The sequence below is a fragment of the Zingiber officinale genome, chromosome 10B (assembly GCF_018446385.1).
Source record: "Zingiber officinale cultivar Zhangliang chromosome 10B, Zo_v1.1, whole genome shotgun sequence".
Taxonomy (NCBI): Eukaryota; Viridiplantae; Streptophyta; class Magnoliopsida; order Zingiberales; family Zingiberaceae; genus Zingiber; species Zingiber officinale.
The window spans coordinates 68218128-68242787 of record NC_056005.1 but is presented as its reverse complement, the minus strand read 5'-3'; the positions used below and the strand labels follow the sequence as shown (position 1 = coordinate 68242787).

Here is a 24660-nt window from a genome sequence, read left to right as displayed (position 1 = left end):
CTGGATTATAGCCTCGATATGGTCTATCAAGGAAATGGATCTGATCCTTGGGGACCCAATAGTGACCAGGTCCAACTTGATTAACCAACTTTGACTTGGGGACCCATGCTTGAATTATGTTTCTATTATTTCTATTTACTAATGACAACTATGACTTAAACTTTGTTTTGGTCTTAAATCCAAGTCCGGTTTGTTGTAAACGGCTCACTGTTTTCCAAGAATCAGATCCAAATTCTTGGAACCCATGGTGAACTGTTCCAATATGTCCTTGAGCTCCTTAATTTGAGTTTTCAAATTGGAATTTTCTTCCTCAAGTTATTGGACTTGAGTTGAACTTCCAATTTGAACTGACTCAGTTAAAGAACTCGAGTCAGTCGCTCCCTTAAGGGTTGTTACCTCCTTTTGGAGCGACTTAACCCGGACGTTAGATTTAGCCAACTTTTTTACTAAGTAAGGTAATAATTCATGCAAGTTATCTAATTGAAATTCTGCGAGTAGTGAACTTACAGTGGAATTTGGTCCTTCGGAAATGAATGCGGATTCGTGGCTTTGCTCGGACTCGGTTTCTGACTCGCTCTCGGTTTCAGACTCAAATTCGGACTCGGTTTCGTCAATGTCTACTTGTACTGGCAATGCGAGGAAGCTTGTCGGTTCTTCTTTGTCGGACTCGGATTCGTCTGACGACTCGGACCAGGTTGCCTTCAATGTCTTCTTTCTTTTCTTCTTGTTTGGACAGTCTGGTTTGTAGTGCCCCTTCTGGTTGCATCCGTAGCAGGTGACTCCAGTTTTGTCCTTCTTGGTTGTTTGAGTTTCCCTTTTTGACTTGCATATTTTCCGCACTAGTTTTATCAGTTTGGAAATAACTTCATCTTTGTCGTTTGCATCCTGTTCGTCTTTGGACTTGGATTTATGCCTAGTCGTCGGTTCGTGCATTTTGCTGGTACCTGCAACCAAAGCAACACCTTTCTCGACCGGGCGTGCATTAGTCTGCTCATGCAATTCTAATTCAGAAAATAATTCATCTAGTTTTATTGAAGATAAATCCTTGGAAACTTTGTAAGCATCCACCATGGATGCCCACAAGGTGTTCCTCAGAAAAGCGCTTAGCGCGTACCTTATTACGTCGCGGTTTTCAATCCTTTGGCCGATTGCATGAAGCCCGTTGAGTAGGTCCCGGATGCATGCGTGAAGCTGGTTTGCCGTCTCATCTTCCTGCATTTTAATATTATATAATTTATTTAAGATTAAATCACGCTTACTTACTTTAGCGTCTGTCGTGCCCTCGTGCAGCTCGATTAGTTTGTTCCATAACTCCTTCACACTTGAAAATGGTCCGACTCTATTCAGTTCTTCTTTTGTCAACCTGCATTGTAGCATGCAAGTGGCTTTGGCATCTGCTTCCACCTTCTTCTTGATGCTAGCGTCCCAGTTGGTGCAGGAAACCAATTCTCCGGTGCCATCACGTGGTAGCTCGAGACCGGTCTGGATGATGATCCACATCTCAACTTGCGTCTTGAGATGGTAGATCATCCGGTTCTTCCAATAGGCAAAGTCTTCGCCGGAGAAGAGCAGGGGGGGCGGGTAGTGCTAGAGCCTTCTTGAAGGGCCATTAAAAACTTGCACACAAAGAAGAAGAGAAAAAAAAAACAAATGTACCAGGACTTGATCCTGGATTAGCAGTGCGGTATGAAGTTAAAAAAAAAAAAAAACTAACTCGAGTGGTGTTGCACCAACCTCGAGCGAAATCGATACGAGCGAAAAGAATTAGAATATAGCAACGAAGCTAAATTCTAATTGACTCCAAAAAATCTTTAAAATACCACGAAAAAATTTGTTTTGAATGGCGGTTGCACCGATTCAAAACGACCCCGCTCTGATACTAATTGATGGATCGAAAGCGCTAGAGGGGGGGTGAATAGCGCTCGTGGCTATTTTTAGCGATTTAAAACACAGATTATAAGTGCAGCGGAAAGTAAATGAAAAACACACAAGACATGAGTGTTTTACTTCGTTCGGAGCCTATCTCGACTCCTACTCGAAGGCCCGCGATCCTTGACCGCTTTCGATGGGCAACAACTATAAATTCGAACTATTACAAGCTAGAAGCAATTACAGTTAAGTGCAAATAAGAAAGTTTTACCAACGAACAAGAAAGTAGAAGAGCGTTGGAGGTTCAGTTCGTTGTTGCAGTAGAGCGTTGTTGAAGCGTACGGAGCACACGAGAGCACAAGACTTCTGTTCAGGATTCGATATTCTGAGGTGCACCTTGAGACCTCTTTTTATAGCTCTGCAAGGTCTGATGCAGATCCCCAAGTCTCGGGATCAGATTTGACCCGAAGCGGATCGATCGATCGATCCCCACGTTCGGTCGATCGATCAGATGATCTCCATCGCATCTGATCCATCCATCCGTCGCTCCGCTTCGATCTGGTCAAACTTTATCCCTGAGATCGGTCGGCCGATCCCAAGGTTCGGTCGACCGATCCCGAGGTTCGGTCGACCGATCCCTGGTCGAACCTGGTCCAGCTTCTGGAGATCTGATCTGATAGCATAGAGGTTCGGTCAACCGATCCCAAGGTTCGGTCGACCGATCCCGGTCAGTACTAACCCTGCACAAAAGTATTAGTTTCCTACAAAACAGAATTAGAACACAAACGATAATATATAAACAAATATATTGACAGCGTTCGGACTGTCCGGGTCTGACTTCGGGTTTCCGACCGGAAACCCTAGGTCGACCCAACGCCTACTGTTCCCTCTACGGGGAACGCGTCCTCACCTACTCCACTCAGGAGATTTTACCTGATGCTAGTTCGATCCTCCAGATCGACTGGACTTTTGCTCAGCGTCCGATGCTTCCGATCTTCATGCTGGATGTCCGGTCCTCGACCCATCCAGACTTCTACCCAGTTCGCGACACCAGGATTTTAACCTAGGGTTACCACCCCCTAGGATTTTTGCCCGAAACGCCGACCCGCCAAGACTTCCCGCATAGGGTTACCACCCCCTATGACCTAGGGTTACCGCCCCCTAAGGTTTTCCTTTTGCCTAACCGCAGCTAGGACTTTCCTGAAACACTCAGTCATACACATTAGATAACAATTAAACTTAACTTTGAATCCCTTTGCCATTATCAAAACTAAGGTTCGATCGTCGGATGCTTCCCGCACCAACACTTGGGAGGCAACCCAAGTTCTTTACCTTTGTTTTCATTCATATCTTTAATTATTTCCATTTTCATTTCTTTATAATAAACATGTATCCTCTACTTAATTTTCATTGTCTACCTTCTTTTATAGGACTTAAAGATTAGGTGGAGTGCAATTACATGATGGAGAAGTTGATGACATAGGCATTTGACACACATTATTTAGTAATTTCTCTTACTTTTAATCTCCTCCACATTGTTATTAGTTTTCATTGGGACAATGAAAAGTTTAAGTCTGGGGGGATGCATTAGATGCATTTGGTTTTTGTTTTTGTTTTCTTCTTTTTGCATAATAAAATTTTTGCTAGTTGCATCTTACATCACATCATGATTGCTTGTTCCTTATTGCAAAATACTAGCACGTTTATTCTAGATTTTATGTGTTACTTATGGTACTAGTATGTTTAGTGAAATATCTTTTTCTATCTTTGATAGCATGAAGTGATTAATGCTTTTACTATAAGAGTTTAAGTATTGGCCTTGTTTTAGGATTTCTATACACTATGCCTATTTTTGATGGTTGATAACTCTAAAATAGTCATGATTCATAGAATTGGACTAGTACTTGTGTTTCTATGGTGACCTCTCAATTACATTTTGGTTATTGGATAAACTCAGATCATGTAAACTCATTTGGAAAAATCAATCCCAAAAATAATAATAATAATAATAATAAAAAAAAAAATTGAAGGTTTGTTCAAGTTTGATACTTTGCAAACATTCAATGAAAAAAATAAGGGATAAAAAATAGTTGTCGTGAGTGGAAACTAGCAATTCACCCCTTTGAGACCGAGTTAGGTTACTGGGGAAATGAATGCTATGTTTCTCTTGATACTGAGTATTCCTTTGAGACCTTGTGTAGACGATGTATAGCATTCTTGAGGGGAACGAACCTTACGTGTGGCAGGTAAGTGCCTATCGTCGGAAGCATAAGGAACACAATTTTATGACGACTTGACTAGACTTAGGGATTGAAACTTGATAAATTTAGGCCACTTTTGCATTGAGCACGGAGGACTAGTACTTAGGTCATACTCAAACTACTTTTATATCTTGCTCACCAATGAAATCATCTGATAGGATTAGATTGATTTGCTAGAGATTATGATGCACTATCTAACCACATGAATCTAGATTGCGGGTTTTGCTTGAGGACAAGCAAAGGTTTAAGTCTGGGGGTGTGATGTGCGTAAATCTTATGATCATTTATGCATGTTTGGACGCACATCTACTTGTATTTCATAGCATATTCTATGTTTATTGCACCCTATTTCTTTATAATGTTATACTTCCATTATATTTGTTCGGAGATCTGCTCTTTGCTTGTTTTCTGGTTGACAGGACGTTATTTGGAGCTAAAATGGAGCAAAAGTGCACACAGGAGCTTGGGTCATGCAAGTAGAGTTGAAGAGCGTCACGGTCGTACCAATCACACCGTGGCCAAGAAACACACGGTCGTGCCAACATTCCAGAGAGGGAGAGGGTCATGGTCGTACGATTCCGCACGGCCGTGTGACCCTGGGCAGAGAAGTAGAAGGCCACGGCTGTGTGACCACTCCAATGCAGAAAGAAGACACGACCGTGTGGAATCGCACGGTCGTGCCACCTAACTAGAAGAGAGGATGGGCATGGTCGTGCCAACCTCACACGGCCGTGCCACGGGGCGCGGCGCCCGCACCCTAGCGTATAAAAGGGTTAAGAAACCCTATTCAAAGGGGATCTTTGGTTCGGGGACTTCGTCCCTCTCCTTGGGAAAGGGTTTTCTCTTTCGGGGAAAACCCTAGAGCTTCATCCACTGCCGTCCCTTGACAATCCGTCCATCTCCGGAGCAAGGAAACATCCCCAAGACATCGAAATCATCAAGCATCTCTTCTTCCTTTTCTTCTTGGATTGTAAGTATGTTTTTCTTTATGTTCTAGGGTTGTTCTTCCCCCACAATGGAGTAGATATCTTGTTCTAGGATTAGGAAGTATTTCTAATATAATGGAAATGTAGAACTATGTAGATTCACCTTGTTTCTATTCAATGACCTATTGATGCCTTGTTCGTGCTTGATGAGTTGCGTGTGTGTCATGTTTACGTTTCTATGCTTTGATTGCTTGATGTGGAGGATTGTTGATCTCGCAAAGGGGATACCTTAGAGTGTATTGACCAAGGTACCCTAGTGACAGGGGTAACCCTTTCCGGACGTCTAAGACGTTCCCTTAAAAGGAGAAACAATCCCTTAGGAACTGTTACTCTCATAAAGAGTGTGCTCTAAATCGTATACCCGAGGGGCCCTAGTGACAAGGGTAACCCGTTCACAGACGTCTAGGACATTCTCTTAAAGGGAGAGGCAATTCCTCCATAAGGAGGTAGGTAACCCTTATCCTTATTGTTATTTACTAGATATGTATCCCAGTGATCTACTGAGGCACCCTCGTGACAGGGGGTTAACCGTTACAGGATTTCACAGAGATCATCTCTATTTGATACTTAGGGATATTGAACAATCTAACTTCCTACAAGAGCATGAACATAGAGGGTAGAAATTAAGCAATCTATGTAGTATCTCCTAGTATTACAATGAAACCGAAATCTTAGAATCCATCTCCCGAAGCTCATTCCATCCAAGGTCAGTTCTTTCTCTTTCTCTCATCCTTCTTTTTCCCTTTTCAAGCACCCTCGTTAGTTTGCAAACGCCAAAGCCAGCTTTCGACCGTCTAGATAACTTACCTTGCGACATCTCTAGTACTTAATCAACAATCCATGTGGATTTGATATTTTTATTACTGACGATAAAACCGTACACTTGCGGTTGCGTAACAGAAAGTCTCGAAGGGCACCAAACTACTATCAGGAGCAACAAAGATGAGTACATGGGTTGTGCAAGAGCAAGTGGACAGGGAGAGTCCTTTAAGATGCGACAACTTTCTTTGATTGGGCCTACCAGGCTTGTAGAGCTCCAGGCTTCAACTATGATAAGTGTTGGTAACATTTTTGTAAAAGTTATTTTTTACTATTCTTGCATGAGAAAGTGTAGCTTGTTACACTTTCTTTGTTTCTTTGTTTGTAACCGATGTTCGATTGTTTTAGTGGATTGCTCATCAGATACATCTCAAAGGGGCATAGACCTTGGAGTATGAATCATTAAAGACTTCGAACTAAGTAAAAAAATAAATATGTACTTATTTTCCATTATGTTTTTTTACTTATTTTCCACTGCCTACTTAGTTTTTCAACAAGTTTTTAAAACCGAAAAGAAAAATTTTAAAACGAGATTCACCCCAATTTTCTCTAACACAAATTGATTTAACTCTCATTTTCCTCGAGTCCTTTATTTTGTAAATGAACCGCTTCTTCATAGCATACTCAGCAAGTGCATCTTTCAAATGTTTTTGGGTTGGGAATACCTACGCAAGAATCAATAGTTTTTTTAGTTACTACATTGTCATTGAGTGTAGTGACAAATATGTAAGTTAAAGAAAAATAAATTTACTTCAATTGAGTGTGCATTATATTATGAAACGTAAAAAAAATAATAATCCCTTACTCTAGTATTTCAATTTTAAATAATAAGTTTCTTATTACATATTAAATTTTACATTACCTTACCAATATAAAATTCATCCCTTCCGTCTGGTTATTGCCTTTGCAATGCATAAAATGTCAAGTTCTTTACATACCCATCTTTAGCAAATGGAAACGCATCTTCAAGATCACTATACTAACCATTATCATTGTTGGATCTATTCAATAGTCCATATCATTCGTTATAAAGTCATCCCTAAAGACATCTCTTTCAATTTCTAGCATTCTAATGTCATATTTTTCTTCTTGAGTCCACGTATCTTCAAACATTTGTTCCAAACAACTCTGACCTACGACATCGTCAATACTAATAGGTTCTTCTATCAAATTGTATATACAACTCGTACTCTCTCTAGTACTCACCACAACACTAACAAAAGTGGAAGATGACATCTTACTACCACTAATATTTATGTTTAGTGTACCAGCACTAAGTTGGTCTTCTTTTTTTGAATCAATCGATTCCATCTTACATGACATCACTTCATCAAAAAACAATGAATCCCTGCATTGATGCAACCCCGTAAATAACAATCACTTCTATTAAATATGTTAATATTTCTATAAAACACTAGCCAAGTAAAGAAAATCAATTGATCATCACATGTTCTTGAATTTGTAGTTATCCATTTCAAAATTTTACATTTCACAAACAAACAACTTTATTCTTGTAATCACACTTTTTATGGATTGATTCAAGGTATTATGAATTAAGCTCTCAAGACTAAAACAAAATACATTAAAGCAGGCATAGTATTAAGAACACAAGATAATAGTCAATTTACTAAATCACCTTGCCAAGGTTCCATATAATATTAATTTATACATCATATTAATTCATTTACACATTAGTAGAATAAAACTTACATGTTGTTTACTAGATTGATTAGAGCATAAAACTTCATTCACGCTACGATTTCAACTATCACTGCTATTGTAATTGATTTTTCTATAATAATAAAAATAATTATTAGGCTAATATAACAAAGATTTTCTATCCTACAATAATGATAAGGGTAGTTTGAGATGTTATCGTCACCTAACCAGGTTTAAACATATCTAGAAGGTTAATTGAAAGTATTTAATACTACTTTAATTATTTAAATCTCGCGCTACACTTGCTTATACCTACCGCCCAACACATCGCTTGAACGCTTCTCTAATACAAAAATAGAGAACTATCAAAGTCACTGCCTGGAGCTAGGTTTCGTCGATTTCAACTTTGTGGTTATTAGGGAGGCATGTGGTCGGGAGCAGCTACCTCATGAAGATCATCGGAGCTATAAAATGCACTGTTCACAAGAGAAGAACGTGTACTGAAGCTATATTTTTTAGATTTTCTTTGATCACCTATTCCGTGTACAATAAGCTGCAAGGTTCACCGAAAATGATACTCCACTGGAGTGACAATTATTACCAATGCCCCATTCCCCGTTTTCTATGACAAAAAGCTGCACCATCCATTGGAAAATATTCCCCATCAACCCGACATTTGTCACCTCCTCTCCGTTCAACTTTTTTGCACGGTAGAGGATCACTCTTCACCGGAAAATTAGCTGCATCGTTCCCTGCCCGTCACCTTTGGTTCCGACGTATGTTGCTTTCTCCAAGAAGATGCCTTCGTGGTTCGAAAAATCCTTTTTTCCTTTGGAAGGGTAAAATGGAAATTAAACTCAGGGTTTGCGCGATTTGGACATTACCAAAACACCTATACAATATGGGGAAAACGTAAAAGAAGCTAGACTATTTGGTAAAAGAAGCTACACTATTTGGTAAATTGCCGAAATAATTTAATAAGGAATAATTAATTCTCTACTTATTACCTGAATAGAAAATACTAATGACCAAATAATAAAGAAATCAAATTTCTAATTATTAAAGCAATTTTATTCTTTAATATTCTTCAATTTGTTTGCTTTTATTAGTGTCAATTTAGAATTATCTTTAGTTTTTCAAATGTTATTTATTATTATATTTATTTCCTTCACTCTGCATTATATATCCATCAGAAAGGGATATAGAAACAAATCAAATCTTCTCTTAAGTTACATCTCTACTAAGCATAGAGAAGCTTTACACATGTTATTCCTTATAGATTTGCCCATGTCAACATAAAAATCTTAATCACTAATGCCCAATAAGCAAGTGAATTTTGGATCCATCATGCAATGATTCTCTTTTTATGCGCCCGAGGTAAGGTTAAGTTGACTACTGCAAGACAGAACTTGCTACAATGAGCAAGTGTTGATTCTCATCAAAGTCGAATGAACAACCCTCCCTCACAATGTCCAACTATAACTTCTCGATTTACCTCCTTACAAATGATCATGAGACTAACCATGTGATGTCGTTGAGTGGCTCATTTCATCTGTGTTTTTTTTTTTTTTTTGCTACAATGATTCGCTTCTTATGATTTAATTATCTATTGAATATTATCACCAATAAATGTAACTCGTTATAGATTAAACTATGTCTATAATTGGATTCCTATCATTCAAACATAGTGTTCTACAAGGAGTCCACTTAAAGAAAATCTCATTCTCCTTTATATACACCACCTTGTTATGATCAAAGTGCGTTAATGATTCTATCTATTTCAAATTTCAAATTTTTATACATTTGGAATACTTTAGACTATTGTCTCATCAAATACATATAATCATAATTGATATTTTATATAGTTATTATTTTTTATTTATAATACTAAATTTTTTTGAAGTGGTTATTTTTCTAGGCCATTTTTTCATAAATTAGTAAAATTAAAATTAATGCCTCATACATAACATCCTTATTAATTGTTGTATTGTTAAAAACAAATCTCAAGTAATGTGTCTCAACAAAAGAGGTTTCCTTCCAAGGGGTAACATGTAGTAAATCTTAACAACCGAAGAGGATTCTCTAAAACTTCTACTCTTTTATTCCCTTAACCATCAACTTATCTATACAATGTGAGCCAATTCAAATGCCATTGTAAAACTTTTCCCTAAATGCTTCACTTCCTCGGCCTATTATGCTGATGATGCTAGTCGATCAGAATAAAAGACTGATGTGGTTGGCCTACTTTGTGACATTGTGCCACTGCTGCAAGCACATCCGTGAGCTTGGATCGTATTCCCAAAGGCCGGACGACATTTGCCGCTCCAACTTGTTCTTTCTTCCGTTGATCCAGTTGTTATGAAGTACAACACACCCCAACTTCAAGCAGGAAGCTTTAACATCCTGCTCTTCCCACAAGTGTTTGTAAGCTCCATTCGGGTACAAATTCCTGTCGAGGAAAACCACAGTGACGTTGGTGCTGGGCTCTCTGCATTTGTCGCTGTTCACGCGGTTGGCACCACCTTCACCGCACAATACATCATAGAAACTTGGCTGTTCCGACAGATTTGAACTTAGTGCGTGTCTGACCACCATGTCCATTGCAGCAATTGTAGCTGAATCAGAACGAGCAAAGTAAAAGCCGGAGTTCAACCTCCTAGGCAGGTTTATAGGCACTGCAGATACAACAACAATAACAACAACAACAAAGATATTTTAGCGGTAAACAAAGACTAAAAGGCATCATAAGTTGAATTAATAGCACAGTGTATCGCAAGGCCATCTCAAATTTCAACTGAATAAAACTTAACTAGCTGATTTTACTTGGATATACAATGAGATCATTGTAGGCGTACCTGTTTCATTGTATTCATCAGATTGTGCAACCAGTGTCGCAGGACCAAATGACAGAAGATGCGGCAGCGGATTACTAAACCAATAGACATCGACATCACTCATTAGCACATTGTATCCAAGTCTCAATATCTGCAGTACAATTCTGGATTTCACCTTGGTCACTCTTTGGAAGCATTCAGTACCGAAGTGGCAGTCATTGAAAGTGATATTGCTTGGAGCAAGTGGATCCTTGAACACCGGTAGTCCCTGCATAACAGGAGCAATCTGATTCAGTCATTCCAGTGGAAGATATAAGAATACAAAGCATCGAAACAGAAAACGAATGGCAGAGAGATACCTGCAGTATTGAGAAATGATAAATTTCAGAATCAAGAGCACACACTAGGAAATTTTTCACAGCCAGATGCCGTAAACGACATACCCAGCTCATAAGCATGTCTTTGTAATTGTCTCCAGCAACTGCAAGGACAACTGAGTTGTCCTTGTCAGCAATAAGTCGAAGGAGTGATTCGAGTGACCATGGCAACTGAAGCTCGGACGACTTTTGTGGAGTAGATTCATTAAGCATCATTGGAGAAAATTGATACATGTCCGACGCATCCTTATTCTTCAAACAAACATCTAGCTGCTTATATCTCCACAAGTACATAATCCTTGAAACTAACAGAAAATTTTTGGGAGCATAATTGCTATATGTTTTGAGACCAACCGACACTTGTGAAAAATAAATAGTGCCCTTTAATTGATCGACCAAATAATATTTGCTAAAACACTTCACAACTTTAAGAGGCTTGTTAAGAAGGTTAGTTTGTGGGAAAGAGAGGGATCCATACAATGCTGAAAGTTGAAGATTTCCACTACGCCTCCAATTTATTTCTTCTTCATTATCAGTGATCGTGGTGAGATTGCTAGCCAATTGACCAAAACTTTCAGGATAAATACTAGAAAGCACCATGCTTGAATCGATGACTATTCTAAAATCTGAAGACAACACCTCATTTGCAAGCCATTTGTTATGAAGTCCTTCGCCATATAGGAAAGGGGGGATAATCCCAGCATGAAGAGGTGCAACCCCTTTGTTCCATGCCATAATTAATCTCTCTCCATGAGAATAATTCTGTTTCTTGATCAGATATTCCTGCAACTGATTTAAGATTTGTAACTTGTTTTTATCTTACCGGCTATTCAATCTAAAATGGTTGACGGAGATAGGTTCATCCATACCTTATCGACATCCACCATTTCACCATCCTTTTGAAACCAATGCTTCCTGGTACCTACTAATTGAAGAGGTAAATAGGAAACGTAATGAGGTTTGGCAATGATGAACCAATCCTGCTTTACAGTCTGAGCGTAATATAAAACACTAAGGAAGTCAGGTAGGAGAATCGTCTCAGCATCCATAAGAACAGAAACTCCAGAATGAAAAGTATGTGATCTAGCAACCATGGAATGAAAAAAAGGAATCCCCATGAACCTAAGATTGAATCAAGAATGTCAATGAAAACAGCTCCAAAAGATATTTTCAAGCTTTTATGAAATATATATAGAACGAAATCACCCATGATATTGTTCTTGTACAAGTAGTATGAATTTGAACTTGTATACCGACAACCGTTCAATTCGAATAAACTAAAATCAATTTTTATGGCTAATGCTCATTTGACAAATGAAACTTGAAGAAACAACAATGACAGGAAGAGGTAAAGTCTTAAATTATCAAATCTATACGTGTCACAAGAAACATAGGTGCCATGCTCGAAACTTCACATAAAATCCAGTAATTTCTTAAAAAATATATTCTGTAAGAGCTTATCATTTAAAAAAAAACAAAAAATTAGCAAGAAGTAAATCAGGAGTCAAAGCAGTGTTCTGCTTTCAAATTTGTATCCATGTGGTACCTAAGTCAGAGCTCAATCTTCGACTAAGATGAAAACATCGCTATATGACCCCGAACATTAGAAGGTTGGGACATAACTCACCCACCGACCATCTAAAACGGACAAATGATTTGATAAAGATATGTCAATACTCCATTGTAACAGTACGAAATATGTTTAGTTCATGCTTTGATTTGATCATGAAACTACTATGGAATAACAATAACAAGGAATAAAGTTAAAGAAACGTCTAAGAGACACATGAAGCACATTCGAGAACAGTCCAAGTACTAGAACACATAATCAGGAAACCAAATCAGACAAATTTCAGTAAGCACGGAAGGAAGAGACAACAAAAGTGCCTGTTTTCTCACGTGAAATCGATGGAAGAATCAACCACCGCCCGCGGTCCCAGGGAGCGGGCAAAGACAAAGATGGAAGGGTGCTGGCCGAAAAGGACGACAGAGACGTCCGGAGAGAGGGCCAGCCACGATCGAACCGCCGCGTCCTGTCTGGCGTCCACCAAACTCGGCTTGCCGCTGGCGAACGGCCGCGGCGCAGCAAATATGACTATTTTGGGCCGATCGAGGTGAGCAGCATCACTTACCTCAAGACGTAGTTGCTTCTCGTTTAGGCGTTCGTTTAGGACGAAGTAGATCGAAGCGTTGAACGCGAAGAAGAGGAGGCAGACGCATCCAAAACTCGAAAGCAAGCATGGCATTCCCTGCCAAAAAAGGGGAGGAAAAAACTAGATACTTTACTGCTTGCGACTTCGCAAAGGGGTAAAAAAAATAATGGAACGGTGGATGATGAGACCTTGAAAGGAAGGTGTCGCCGGTGGCGGCGGGGGCGAGTGGGGGTGGAGAGGTTAGCAAGGTCGCCATTTGCGATGATTGATGAAGAAGCAGAACTCGCCTTGGCGGAGGCGGCTGCTGCTGCTGCTGCAACAATGAGCGGCATCAGTACAGTAGAATTCTGAGGAGATGGAGAAGAAGGGATTTAAGGGTTTTAGGATTCAATCGAGATGGGGAAGGAGGAAGATGATGAAATTGCGAGACGAAATAGAAAAAGGCAAAAACAGGAAGGAATTGGAGGTAGAGGAACTTTAACGGGAAAAAAAATTAAAAATTAAAAATTTAATGGAGTGGACCAGGAACCAATAAATGGGACGGACCAATTGGCGGGTAATCTCGAGTCAACGCGTCGTGGTATCTAGATTCTATTTCTATAATACTATATATAACGCCGCTTTCCAAGACAAGAGCAATATTTTTAATGCAATTTACCAGACACGTTGAAATTTTTAAACCACGCATTACACTTAACATTTACCAAATCACGTATCTCTTACCTAAAAGTATCCCTCCGATTGTACGTGTCGATCGTGTCTAAAATCAATACTGATGGAATACTGGGCGTGTACCTCTAGTATGGACTCCATAAAGACTTCCTCTGAGTTACCGCCAAATGCTTTTACATGTAAGAAGAGTATTAGCGACTGTGTCAGGGAAGAAATGGCCGTGTTAATCATTCGATACTTAAGTTAATGATTAATTTATAAGAATGAATAGAATTATGTAACGTCACATATTTACGTCTATAGCGGGACACCTCTTTTATAGTGTTATATTATGTTTGTGCACGAATATTAAAATATCTCTAAAAAAGGACAGATCATAAAAAGGCTCTGGCACCTTTCTCAAAATAGATCCTCAATCTCTGTGATTTACAGACTGAAAGTTTTGAATGTGCAACTTACATATCGAACATTCTCTATCCTCTGTGACACAAAACGTCAAAAGGAATATGAAGTCGTTAAATCGTGAGGTCCACCCGACAAACCGACTGAGTCTTTAATATAATTCGACGACTGGCCATTACAGGCAAGGCCACTCGGTCAACCTTGGTAAATGCAGTCGACGACTCGGCCTTCGCTCGGATGGATCAAGTGTCGTCTAGTATGTCCGATCGGGTCGTATGTCTAATCGGTTGGAGCACTCAGTTGATCTCATTACTACTTGACTTCATGCTTCCTCAATATTTAGGAGATCGGGGCTCGAGGGTCTATTAGTAAAAGCATCCGATTAGGGCTCATTGATCGCTTCTGCTACGCCAACCGACCTCTTGAACTTTGACTCGAGTTAGGGGGTTTCCATCTTAATTACCATATCACAAATCTAGTCTCTAAGTCTAGTCGAAGGAAGCTGCAAGTCCGACTGACTGAACTCTAGTGTCGCTTGTGCTTATTGTTCTCTAATCGGGCGTTCATTTTCTTCGAACGGATATTATACTTAGCCATTAGTATTTCTGAGACCCCCTATTTCTCGACCGGAATGTCATATTTCTCACTGTCGTTTAGATTAAGCTAATGAAATACTTAACTACTATTTCTTCATGTGCCCTTTGTCTCCTGACCGGATGCTCATTTTTCATACTTCTATTCGGATTAAGCTGCTGAAATACTTAACTATTGTTGCTTCATGTGCCCTTTGCCTCTCGACCGATGCTCATTTCTTCCATTCAGATTATGCTACTGAAATACTTAACTGTTATTGCTTCATACGCCCTTTGTCTCTCGACCCAACGCTCATTTTTTGAACTCACTCGGCCCCAGATGACGTCACCCTCGCATCTTGGAAGCTGAGTAAATCATTTATCATTAATGCGCAGCATGATGAGAATGAATTTTTAGCATAAACATACATATTGTCTCTCATTCCTCATAAATGCGGCCTATATCTTATTAACACATGTCACACGCCTGCATAGAAGAATATCTGATGTGATAGGCTATTGTTGAGATTCGATGTGACTACTGGCAGTTTAAATTTAACGATCTAAATTGAACCTCTCTCCTCTGTCGTTCTGATTGAACGGTTGTGAGCAGCATCCTTAGGGATTTTAACTTGCATGTTTTAATGTCACTATATCACTTTCTTCTTTCTCTTCACCTTCTACTTCTTCATTTTCTGCTCATCGTTGTTGGTAATCACTTGCATCTTTTGCTCCTCTAGCTTCTAGAAAGTTTCATTTCTTCTCTCCTTCCGGTCCTATCCTCATGGCCTCTGGTCCATCAGTTGTTCATGGCCTCTAGTACACCTCTGTCACCTCTAATCTCAATGGCGACAAGGTAGATGAGATACGTTGCTCCTATCACATTCCCCCAACTACAGTATTGTGATTCCTTCTGGTTATGACCATCCTCACCTTCATTCGGCTGGCTTCATTCCTTTCTTTAAGGATCAATTAATAGTCGGCCTTCAATTCCCTCTTCATCCTTTCTTTTTAGAAATGTGGTCTTACTTTCACATTCTCCTATAATAGTTATCACCTAATTCCATTAGGTTATTATATGGGGTTATTGTATTATTCTTCCTATACCGCGTCCCTTTATACCCTCATGTCTTTCATTACTTTTATTATTCGAAGAAGTCCAAGTCGGGCGTCTTACTCTTCCAAGCCCGAGTGGGCGCTGTATTTTTTGATAAAATGCCTACCTTCAATAAAGGCTGAAAATCACACTACTTCTTCCTCCGACCATCTTATCCAGTAGCATTTCCAACCGAATGGCAAATGAAACTACACAATACTCCCACACTGACCAAGTATCCCTGGGAGCTAGTCTACCTCGTGACCTCCGCTCAGCTCGCTTGCCTAAAATATCATATTCATAAATTGCTGACTGAGGACATACTGTATATGTTCGGGTTGAGTCCTTGATGAGCCCGATTGTCTGACAACTTCAATGAGTCATTCATCCTCCTATCGCTGTTGGATCTAACTGTTTTTTCTTTTGATTTTGTAGCCAAAATCATGTGGAAAGCATTGCTGAGTGATTCCATAAAATTAGAGAGCCATGACTCTTGCTAATTGGACCTTCGGAGGAGCCGATCGGCGAAGAGGGAGGAAGCCAAATCGCAAGGAGCGACGCGGCTACCAATACTGAAGAAATGTCACCCAAGCGACCCTCCTTGCTTCCTGTAATCATTCCCTCTGAGTTCACAACCTTAGTCGAGCCACTAATCCACCATCAACGCTGGAAAGACATTGATCAGCTACGTCGGTGCACTTAGCTTCTATAGTTCCGCAAACATCTATCATGGCCTCAACCCTGCGACCACCCTCTGAGCAGGAGGAGAGCTCAACATCTACAATACTTGAAGTTGTGGCAAGTCAACAAACCCCAACATCATCTAATTGAACACCTTCCTTGTCTGAGCTACAGGCTAGAGCAATTCCTGCCGAGCCAATTTCCTTTTTGATGCCACCGTTGACCGAACCAATGCAACCCCTTGCTACCATACACTCGATCCCCCCTTCCCAAATATAGAAGTAAATCAAAATCCAGCTCCATCGACCCGAGTGAGCCAAGCAAGCAGAAGAGAGTTTAGGTGATCCTTGAGCTACCCACTCAGAATTTAAGGACCCTTAGCCCAGACCTGGGTGGATACATGTGTTGGTCCCTTTGGAGGTCGGCAAGAGGGGAGGAGTGAATTGCCCTTTCTCAAATTTTCAACTAATTAACAAACACTTGTAATAATAAAAGGAAGAGACTAATTAAAGAAATCAGACACAAAGAGTTTACTTGGTTTGCAATCAGAAGATTGCTAATCCAAGAAAAGGATGGCGCACTATCTGATGATCTCCTCTGGGCGGAGTAGCCTCTTACAGCGTTGACAGCACAAAAAGAAAGAACAGAATTGAAAGCACTGGATTACAAGTTCGTTGAAAAGACTGTGCGGATCAGTGCTATATTTATAGCACTGTTCCGGGCGCCCTGAAGAGTCTGAGCGCCCTGGGGGTGGGATAAAATTTTATCACCCAACATTCAGATCGAGTCAAAACTCGATTTGGTCAAAATCTTCGCTCCGGGCGCCCTAGAGGAGTCCGGGCGCCCCGGTCAGCTTCAGGCGGCCCGGACCCCAAAAGTCAACTCTAGTTGACTTTTTCCGTCCGGTAGCTCTGCTTCGGTTCAGCTCGTCTCGATCTGGGTCTTAAACTCCGGCTCCGCTAGCTTGGGTGATCTCGGCCATCCGGAATAGGGCTCACCCGAACCCAAGTTCCGAACTTCTCCTCGAGCATCCTTCCTTCCCGGTTTCTTATCCTTTGAACGTCGCGTACGTTCTTCTCGTCCACCAGTGTATTCTTCTGCGGTCACCTCGTCCCTCGGATGCACCGAGCCCGTCGGCTCTCTCCCCATGCCGTCCTTCTCGTAAGCCGCGTCTTCCGCTCGACTTCCTGTGTTCCTAAGCTCCTGCACACTTAGACACAAGGGTTAGACAAAACAGGACCTAACTTAACTTGTTTGATCACATCAAAATACCTTGGGGTTCCAGCAATCTCCCCTTTTTTGATGTGAGCAACTCAAGTTAAGCTAGGGTAAACAAATGCAATAAAAACAAATAATTTGGCAAATGAGTTCAAAGATTTGTTAATTCAAAAATTATATAACTCCCCCTAGACTTAACACACTTCTCCCCCTTTGATCACATAAAAAAAATTGGGATTTTTTTTAACAAGTCTAAGGTAAATTCTAACTTAAAAAAATGAAGTTTAGAAAATTTGAGAATTTTTCAAAAGTTTAAGTTTTGTAAAAATTCTAAGTAAGAAAAATTCATAAGTAAATTGCAATAATAAAAAATATAAGTTTAAGTTTTTGAAAACATACTTATTAGATTTTAAACATAATTTTCAATTTAAGTTAAAAAAATATAAGTTTCAAATATAATTCAAAATTTTCTTTGGAAGAAATTTTCATAAATTTTTTTTTTAAAAAAAAATTACAACAGAGACATTTTCTAAGTTAAACAAAATTTTCAAAATAAATGTTTAAAAACTTTTAAGCGTTATTTAATTCTAATTTTAATACTTTTTTCAGAAAGTTAATTAAACATTTGATTTCAATATTTTGGCTTCCAAGTAGTGGCGAGGCACTGGACCTTCTTGGTTATTGAAGCAACAACCACTTCCTTAGACAAAGTCTCATAAAGAAACTATCTGTTTAACTTTCTCGCTGAAAATGCTAAGTTTAATTTTAAATTCAAGTTAAACATGTTTTCGGAACCCAATAGAGGTTCCTACCTACAAGGTTAATCAAGTATTTCCTAGGTATATAAGTTTTTGATATTTTTCTAATTTGATTTTGGTGAAACCTATAGTACTAGTTTAGTCCTCTATAATTTTTAAAAATAGAAATATTTGAACAGGTAGACTTTTTCAAATTTTCTATTTCCTCTTTTAATTTTTTATTTTCAAGTTTCAATTTATCAAAATCCTCTATTAGACATGATTTTGTCAAATTTCTTTTAGTTTCTAAAATTTTATTTTTTAATTTGGCATTTTTATTTTCTAATTTATACATGGATTTTGCCATAACCTTAATACCAAAGTAAAGTTGATCAGGAGGTAAGAGACATACCTCACTTACCATATCAGACTTGAAGCCTGACTCTCCCCCTGCTTCGCTGCATTCATCTGAAGTCGCTCCCCCTTCATCGATGCTAGGTTCTGATGTATTTTTTCCTTCATAGCTTGCCATCAGTGTTATCTCGGCATATTCTTGAATCTCGGATTCAGATGATGAACTATCGTCCCAAGTTGCTTTTAGATTCTTGTGCTTCTTGGGTGTCTTGACTTTGTCCTTCTTTAGTTCTGGGCAATCTTCTCTTAAGTGTCCTTCCTTTTGACACTGGTAGCAACGCATCCTTCTTCTATTTCTTGGATTCTTTTCATTCTGCATTTCTTTAAATTTATTAGATCTAAAAAACTTTTTAAATTTCTTACCATATACGCTTCCTGATCCTCTTTTGAATCTTACTCGGGTTCATCCTTCTTGGTTGCGTTTAGTGCGATCATCTGGCTTGATTCCTTTGTTGTCCATGCACACCTGGTTTCATGTAATTCAAGAGTAGAGAACAATTCTTCTGAAGTACTTACCTCCAGGTCTTTTGAAATATAGTAGGCATCGACGATTGATGTCCATTCTGGTGTTCTGGGAAAATGTATTGAGTGCGTAGCGTATGGTATCTCGGTTTGTTATCGTTTCACCAAGGTTCTCGAGACCAGTAATTAATTCTTTTACCTTCGCGTGTAGATCGGCTACCTTCTCACTTTTTTCCAGACGGATGTTCGTTAGTCTGTTCCGAAGGATGTCTCTTTTTGCTAGCTTGGCTTCGGATGTTCCTTTGTGGAGCTCCAGGAACTTCTCCCAGAGTTCTTTGGCCGACGAGTAGCTTCCGATGCGGTTGACTTCTTGAGGCGGCAACACGCTCAACAGGTGATATTCCGTACGGTTGTTCGCTACGGAATCATTCTGCTCCTTCTTTATCCACTGGCTCTCTTCTTTTTCTTCTCCATTCTGATCCGTCGGAGCTACAAACCCACACTTTATAATTAACCAAATTTCAAAATCAGTTTTCAGGAATACCTCCATACGACGCTTCCAGTGTGCGAAGTCCCCCTCGAATTTTGGTGGAACAATACTTGGTCTGGCCATCTCATTGCTTCGATTGGCGGTTAGTCCTGTAGGATCGAAAAGAATTTAGATATCTCCACAATAGCATGAGGCCTTTTGGGTAGAGCCCAAGAGCAAAACCATGAGGGCTTAGGCCCAAAGTGGACAATATCATGCTATTGTGGAGATATCTAAATTCTTTTCGATCCTACAATTGGTATCAGAGCAGGGTTGCTTCGATTTGGTCCAACCACCAATCAAGCACTTTTTGTGGTTATTTTCAGTTTTACGGAGTCAATTAGAATTAGCTTAATAGCTACATTCTAATTCTTTTTACGAATAAGTTTTTACTCGAAATTGGTGCAACACTACTCGAGCTCGTTATTTTAACTTTTTCCTGCACTACTAATCCAAGACTTAGTCTTGGGATATCTTATTTTTTTGCATTTGCATATTAATTAGATGTCCCAGCAAGAGGGATACAGTATCGTTCGTCCCCTGCTCTTCACCGGAGAAGATTTCGGGTACTGGAAAGGACGAATGGAAACTTTCCTAAAAATCCAGTTCAAGACGTGGATAATCGTCAAGACTGGATTACATCTGCCAAATGACGAAGACGACAAGCCTACACCCTGCGAAAAGCGGGAACCAACTCTAATCAAGAAGGTGGAAGCTAATGCCAGAGCCACTTGCACCCTTCAGTGTGGCCTGACCAAGGAGGAGCTCAATAGAGTTGGACCGTTCTCCAGCGCAAAAGAGCTATGGGAGAAGCTGATCAAACTCCACAAGGGCATCTCCGACACCAAGGTAAGCAAAAGAGATCTGTTATTCAATAAATTATATAATCTAAAAATGCAGGAATGAGAGACAGCAAGTCAACTCCACGCATGGATTCAAGACATTCTCAACTTCCTCCACGTAATCAAGCAAAAGGTCGAGAACAGAGACATAATAAGGTACACTCTCAACGCGTTTCCGAGAAGTGCATTGTGAGTATCAATGGTGGATGCTTACAAAGTCTCCAAGGACTTATCTTGCATTAGACTAGATGAGTTGTTTTCTGAATTCGAACTACATGAGCAGACTAATGCATAGCCAATCGAGAAGGGCATTGCTTTGATTGCAAGTACAAGCAGAACATGTGAACTAAGAACACAGCGAAGAACTGAACTAGAGTCGAAAGAAGAACTCGACTCAGACGATGAAGATGACGAACTAACAACAGAACTTGTGAACCTTGTGAAGAAACTGTACAACAAAAAGAAGGGCTTCAACAAGAGAGACCTAAAGAAGGCAGTACAATCCAAGGAGAGTCAACCAAGCTCAAAAGTCAAGATCGAGGTAACCTGCTACTGGTGCAATCAAGACCAACTGCCCAAATCAAAAGGAAGCAAAGAAGCAGAAAAAGAAGAAGGTGCTGAAAGCAACCTTTGAGGAATCTTTAAAAGAAGATACCGACGACGAGCTCAACCAGACGAGCCTCCTCGCACTGATGGCCCGGGAACAAATCAACGTGTCTGAGAGCGAGAGCGAATCAGAAGTTGAATCGGAAAGAAGCCACGGATCCGTATCCGTTTCCGAAGGGCCTGACCCCACTGTAAGTATTCCGTGATTAAATAATTTAGTTAATTATTTATTACGTAAATTAACAAAATCAAACATTCGGGTCAAATCACTTCTAAAGGAAATAACGATCCTTAAAGAAGTGACTAACTCCAAAACCTTGCCTGACCCAGTTCAGACTGGAAATTCAACTCAAGTCCAAAAGCTTGAGGAAGAAAATTCTAGTCTGAAAACTCAGGTTAAGGATTTGGAGAAGACCTTAGAACGGTTTTCTTTAGGGTCCAAGAACCTTGACCTAATTCTTGGGACACAAAGAGTCGTTTACAATAGAACTGGACTAGGTTTCAAAACCAAAAAGAAATATCGATCCTATCTATCCTTAGTCAACAGACCAAATACTAAACTAGTCCAAGCATGGGTTCCCAAGTCCAAGTCCAACTTGGTCAATCAAGTTGGACTTGGTAAGTATTGGGTCCTCAAGGATCAAATACATTACCTTGATAAACCTTATCGAGGCTATGATCTAGGGGGAGCAAAAAGAAAAATTATCTTAACAAAATAATTAAATAAATAAATAAAAATTATCTTAACAAATAAATAAATAAATAAATAAAAATTATCTTAATAAATAAATAATTAATAAATAAATAAAATTATCTTAACAAACAAATTTAAAGGAATATAGTTCAAAATTAAAACCTTAAAATCAAGTTAAAAGGAAAATCAATAATGGAGGCTCCAGAATAGCTGACACCTCCAAAATGGAATCAACCTACCCGGCAGGGTAATTAGGGCTAGATTAAAAAGGGATAAGTTTAACTTGACCCACGGTACTGGTGAAGTATTGGATGATAGTACGTTAGGACAGCTTAGTCTATGCATGTCTAGGAAGATATGGCTTTGACCTGGTGCATTTGGATAAGTGGAACTAACTGAAGCTACCCTTTATGGATCATAACTAGTTAGACTAAGGTTTTATACTAAGTTCAGTGGATACCACTATTTGGAAAACCTCAAAGGCATGGTTACTTTAATAATGTCCAAGTGACACACCATAGTCCAGAAGTTTATCCAAAGAATATCTATTTGTTGAGCTCAAAGCTAAATCTGAATCTAACATAAATTTAAACCAAACCCTATAATTGAACCTAATTCATCTCACAAAATTATAGGATCCCCTGAATGAAAAACTTAGGTCGGGTGAGATGATTAAAATTAAAATTAAATTGAAATTAAATTAAATTAAATTGAAAATAAATAAATTAATTAAATTTAATTAAATTAAAAATCGTTTAAATTAATACTTTTTAAATTTAATTAATCTAATATTTTTTTAATTAACTTAAAACTTTTTCAAATCAACTTAAATTAAATCAAATTTAATTAACTTAATATTTTTAAAATTTAATTAACTTAAACATTTTTCAAATTTTAATTAACTTAATATTTTTCAAATTTAATTAACTTAATATTTTTAAATTTAATTAACTTAATATTTTTTAAATTTAATTAACTTAATATTTTTCAAATTTAATTAACTTAATATTTTTTAAATTTAATTAACCTAAATATTTTTTAAAAAATTTAATTAACTTAATATTTTTCAAATTTAATTAACTTAAACATTTTTCAAAATTTAATTAACTTAATATTTTTCAAATTTAATTAACTTAATATTTTTTCAAATTTAATTAACTTAATATTTTTCAAATTTAATTAATTTAATATTTTCAAAATTTAATTAACTTAAACATTTTTTTAAATTTAATTAACTTAAATATTTTTCAAAATTTAATTAACTTAATATTTTTCAAATTTAATTAACTTAAACACTTTTTAAATTTAATTAACTTAATATTTTTCAAATTTAATTAACTTAATATTTTTAAAATTTAATTAACTTAAACATTTTTCAAAATTTAATTAACTTAATATTTTTTTAAATTTAATTAACTTAATATTTTTCAAAATTTAATTAAATTAATATTTTTTAAAATTTAATTAACTTAATATTTTTCAAATTTAATTAACCTTAATATTTTTCAAATTTAATTAACTTTATTTTTCAAATTTAATTAACTTAAACATTTTTCAAAATTCAATTAACTTAATATCTTTCAAATTTAACTAACTTAAATATTTTTCAAAATTTAATTAACTTAATATTTTTCAAATTTAATTAACTTAAACATTTTTCAAAAATTAATTAACTTAATATTTTTTTCAAATTTAATTAACTTAAATATTCTTCAAAATTTAATTAACTAAATATTTTTCAAATTTAATTAACATTATATTTTTTAGAATTAATTTACTTTTTCAAAATTAAGTAACCTAAAATTCTTTCAAAAAAAAAAAAGGTTTAAGGCCTATATGAGGCGCCTCCCACACAAGGGAGGCACCCTCGACAGCGGCGGGAAAACTCCCGCCGACTCCGCTTAAGGCGCCTCAGATCATCTCCAATGCGCCTCGAAGAGCCTGTTTAAGGCGCCTTCCCACACATATAAGGCGCCTTAAACCCGAAGTTTTTGCCACGAACAGAAAGACTTATGTTCGTCTTTTGCCAAGTTTCTCCACAAGTTTCCCATGCAGATTTCGCCTCTAATTCATCAACCAAGGCGCCTTCAACCCAACTCTTCCCTTTCTACACCTAGCAATGCCTCCTAGGTATACTCTAAACTACTCTTAATCATCTCCTACATGATTGTAGTGCTAGTTTTGCTATTTTTTTATTTGTATATTGTCAAAAATAGGAATCGTCGCAATGTTGATCCTACTCCGGCTAGAACCCCATCCACGGATCTCAGATTCCCCTCAGAACAACATAGGATTAACTTTGCTAGATACACATTTGAAACCATCAAACCTTGGTATCTAAGAAAGTCATTTTTTTTATTAGTTTTGTCACCCATCAGTCCAGATGATAGAGTACTACCAACTGGGTAGACTGGTTTACTGCAGTAATGCAGTAAATCATGATTTATGTGCACAGTTCTATCATAACCTCGAGAAGGTTGATGATAGTACCTATTCTACCAGAGTTGGTGGGACAGACATCCAGTTTACCCCCTCACTCATCCACACTAGTTTAGACCATAGGCCATCTATATGTCCCTTTCTATGTTACCCTAGTAGGGAGCTGCCATTTGGCAATCCCTACTCTCATATTACATTAGATACCATCTATATGTACTTTTTCGGGGAGAAGAGACCACTTGGCTTGACTGAGTTCAAGTCAATCTCTCTTAGGGTTCAGGACTATGTTATGTATAGAGTCCTAACAGCTTGTGTCTTGCTGATCTCATCTCGGGACG

The 24660-nt window shown here is 38.2% G+C and overlaps 1 protein-coding gene across 2 annotated transcripts; it reads right to left on the bottom strand.

The window, feature by feature from the left end:
• Positions 1-9566: 9566 nt before the first annotated feature.
• On the bottom strand, positions 9567-13397 carry LOC122028515 (beta-arabinofuranosyltransferase RAY1-like). Of its 2 annotated transcripts, none has more exons than XM_042587353.1 (6): positions 13147-13397; positions 12705-13054; positions 11675-11927; positions 10788-11594; positions 10450-10696; positions 9567-10269 (listed from the first exon to the last, which is right to left on the bottom strand). In XM_042587353.1, exons 1-6 carry the CDS (start codon positions 13288-13290, stop codon positions 9836-9838), a joined length of 2235 nt encoding a protein of 744 aa, XP_042443287.1. In that variant the 5' UTR covers positions 13291-13397; the 3' UTR covers positions 9567-9835. The 2 variants fall into 2 exon arrangements, with proteins under 2 accessions (XP_042443287.1, XP_042443288.1); XM_042587354.1 differs by having other exon boundaries at positions 10788-11588.
• Positions 13398-24660: the final 11263 nt, after the last annotated feature.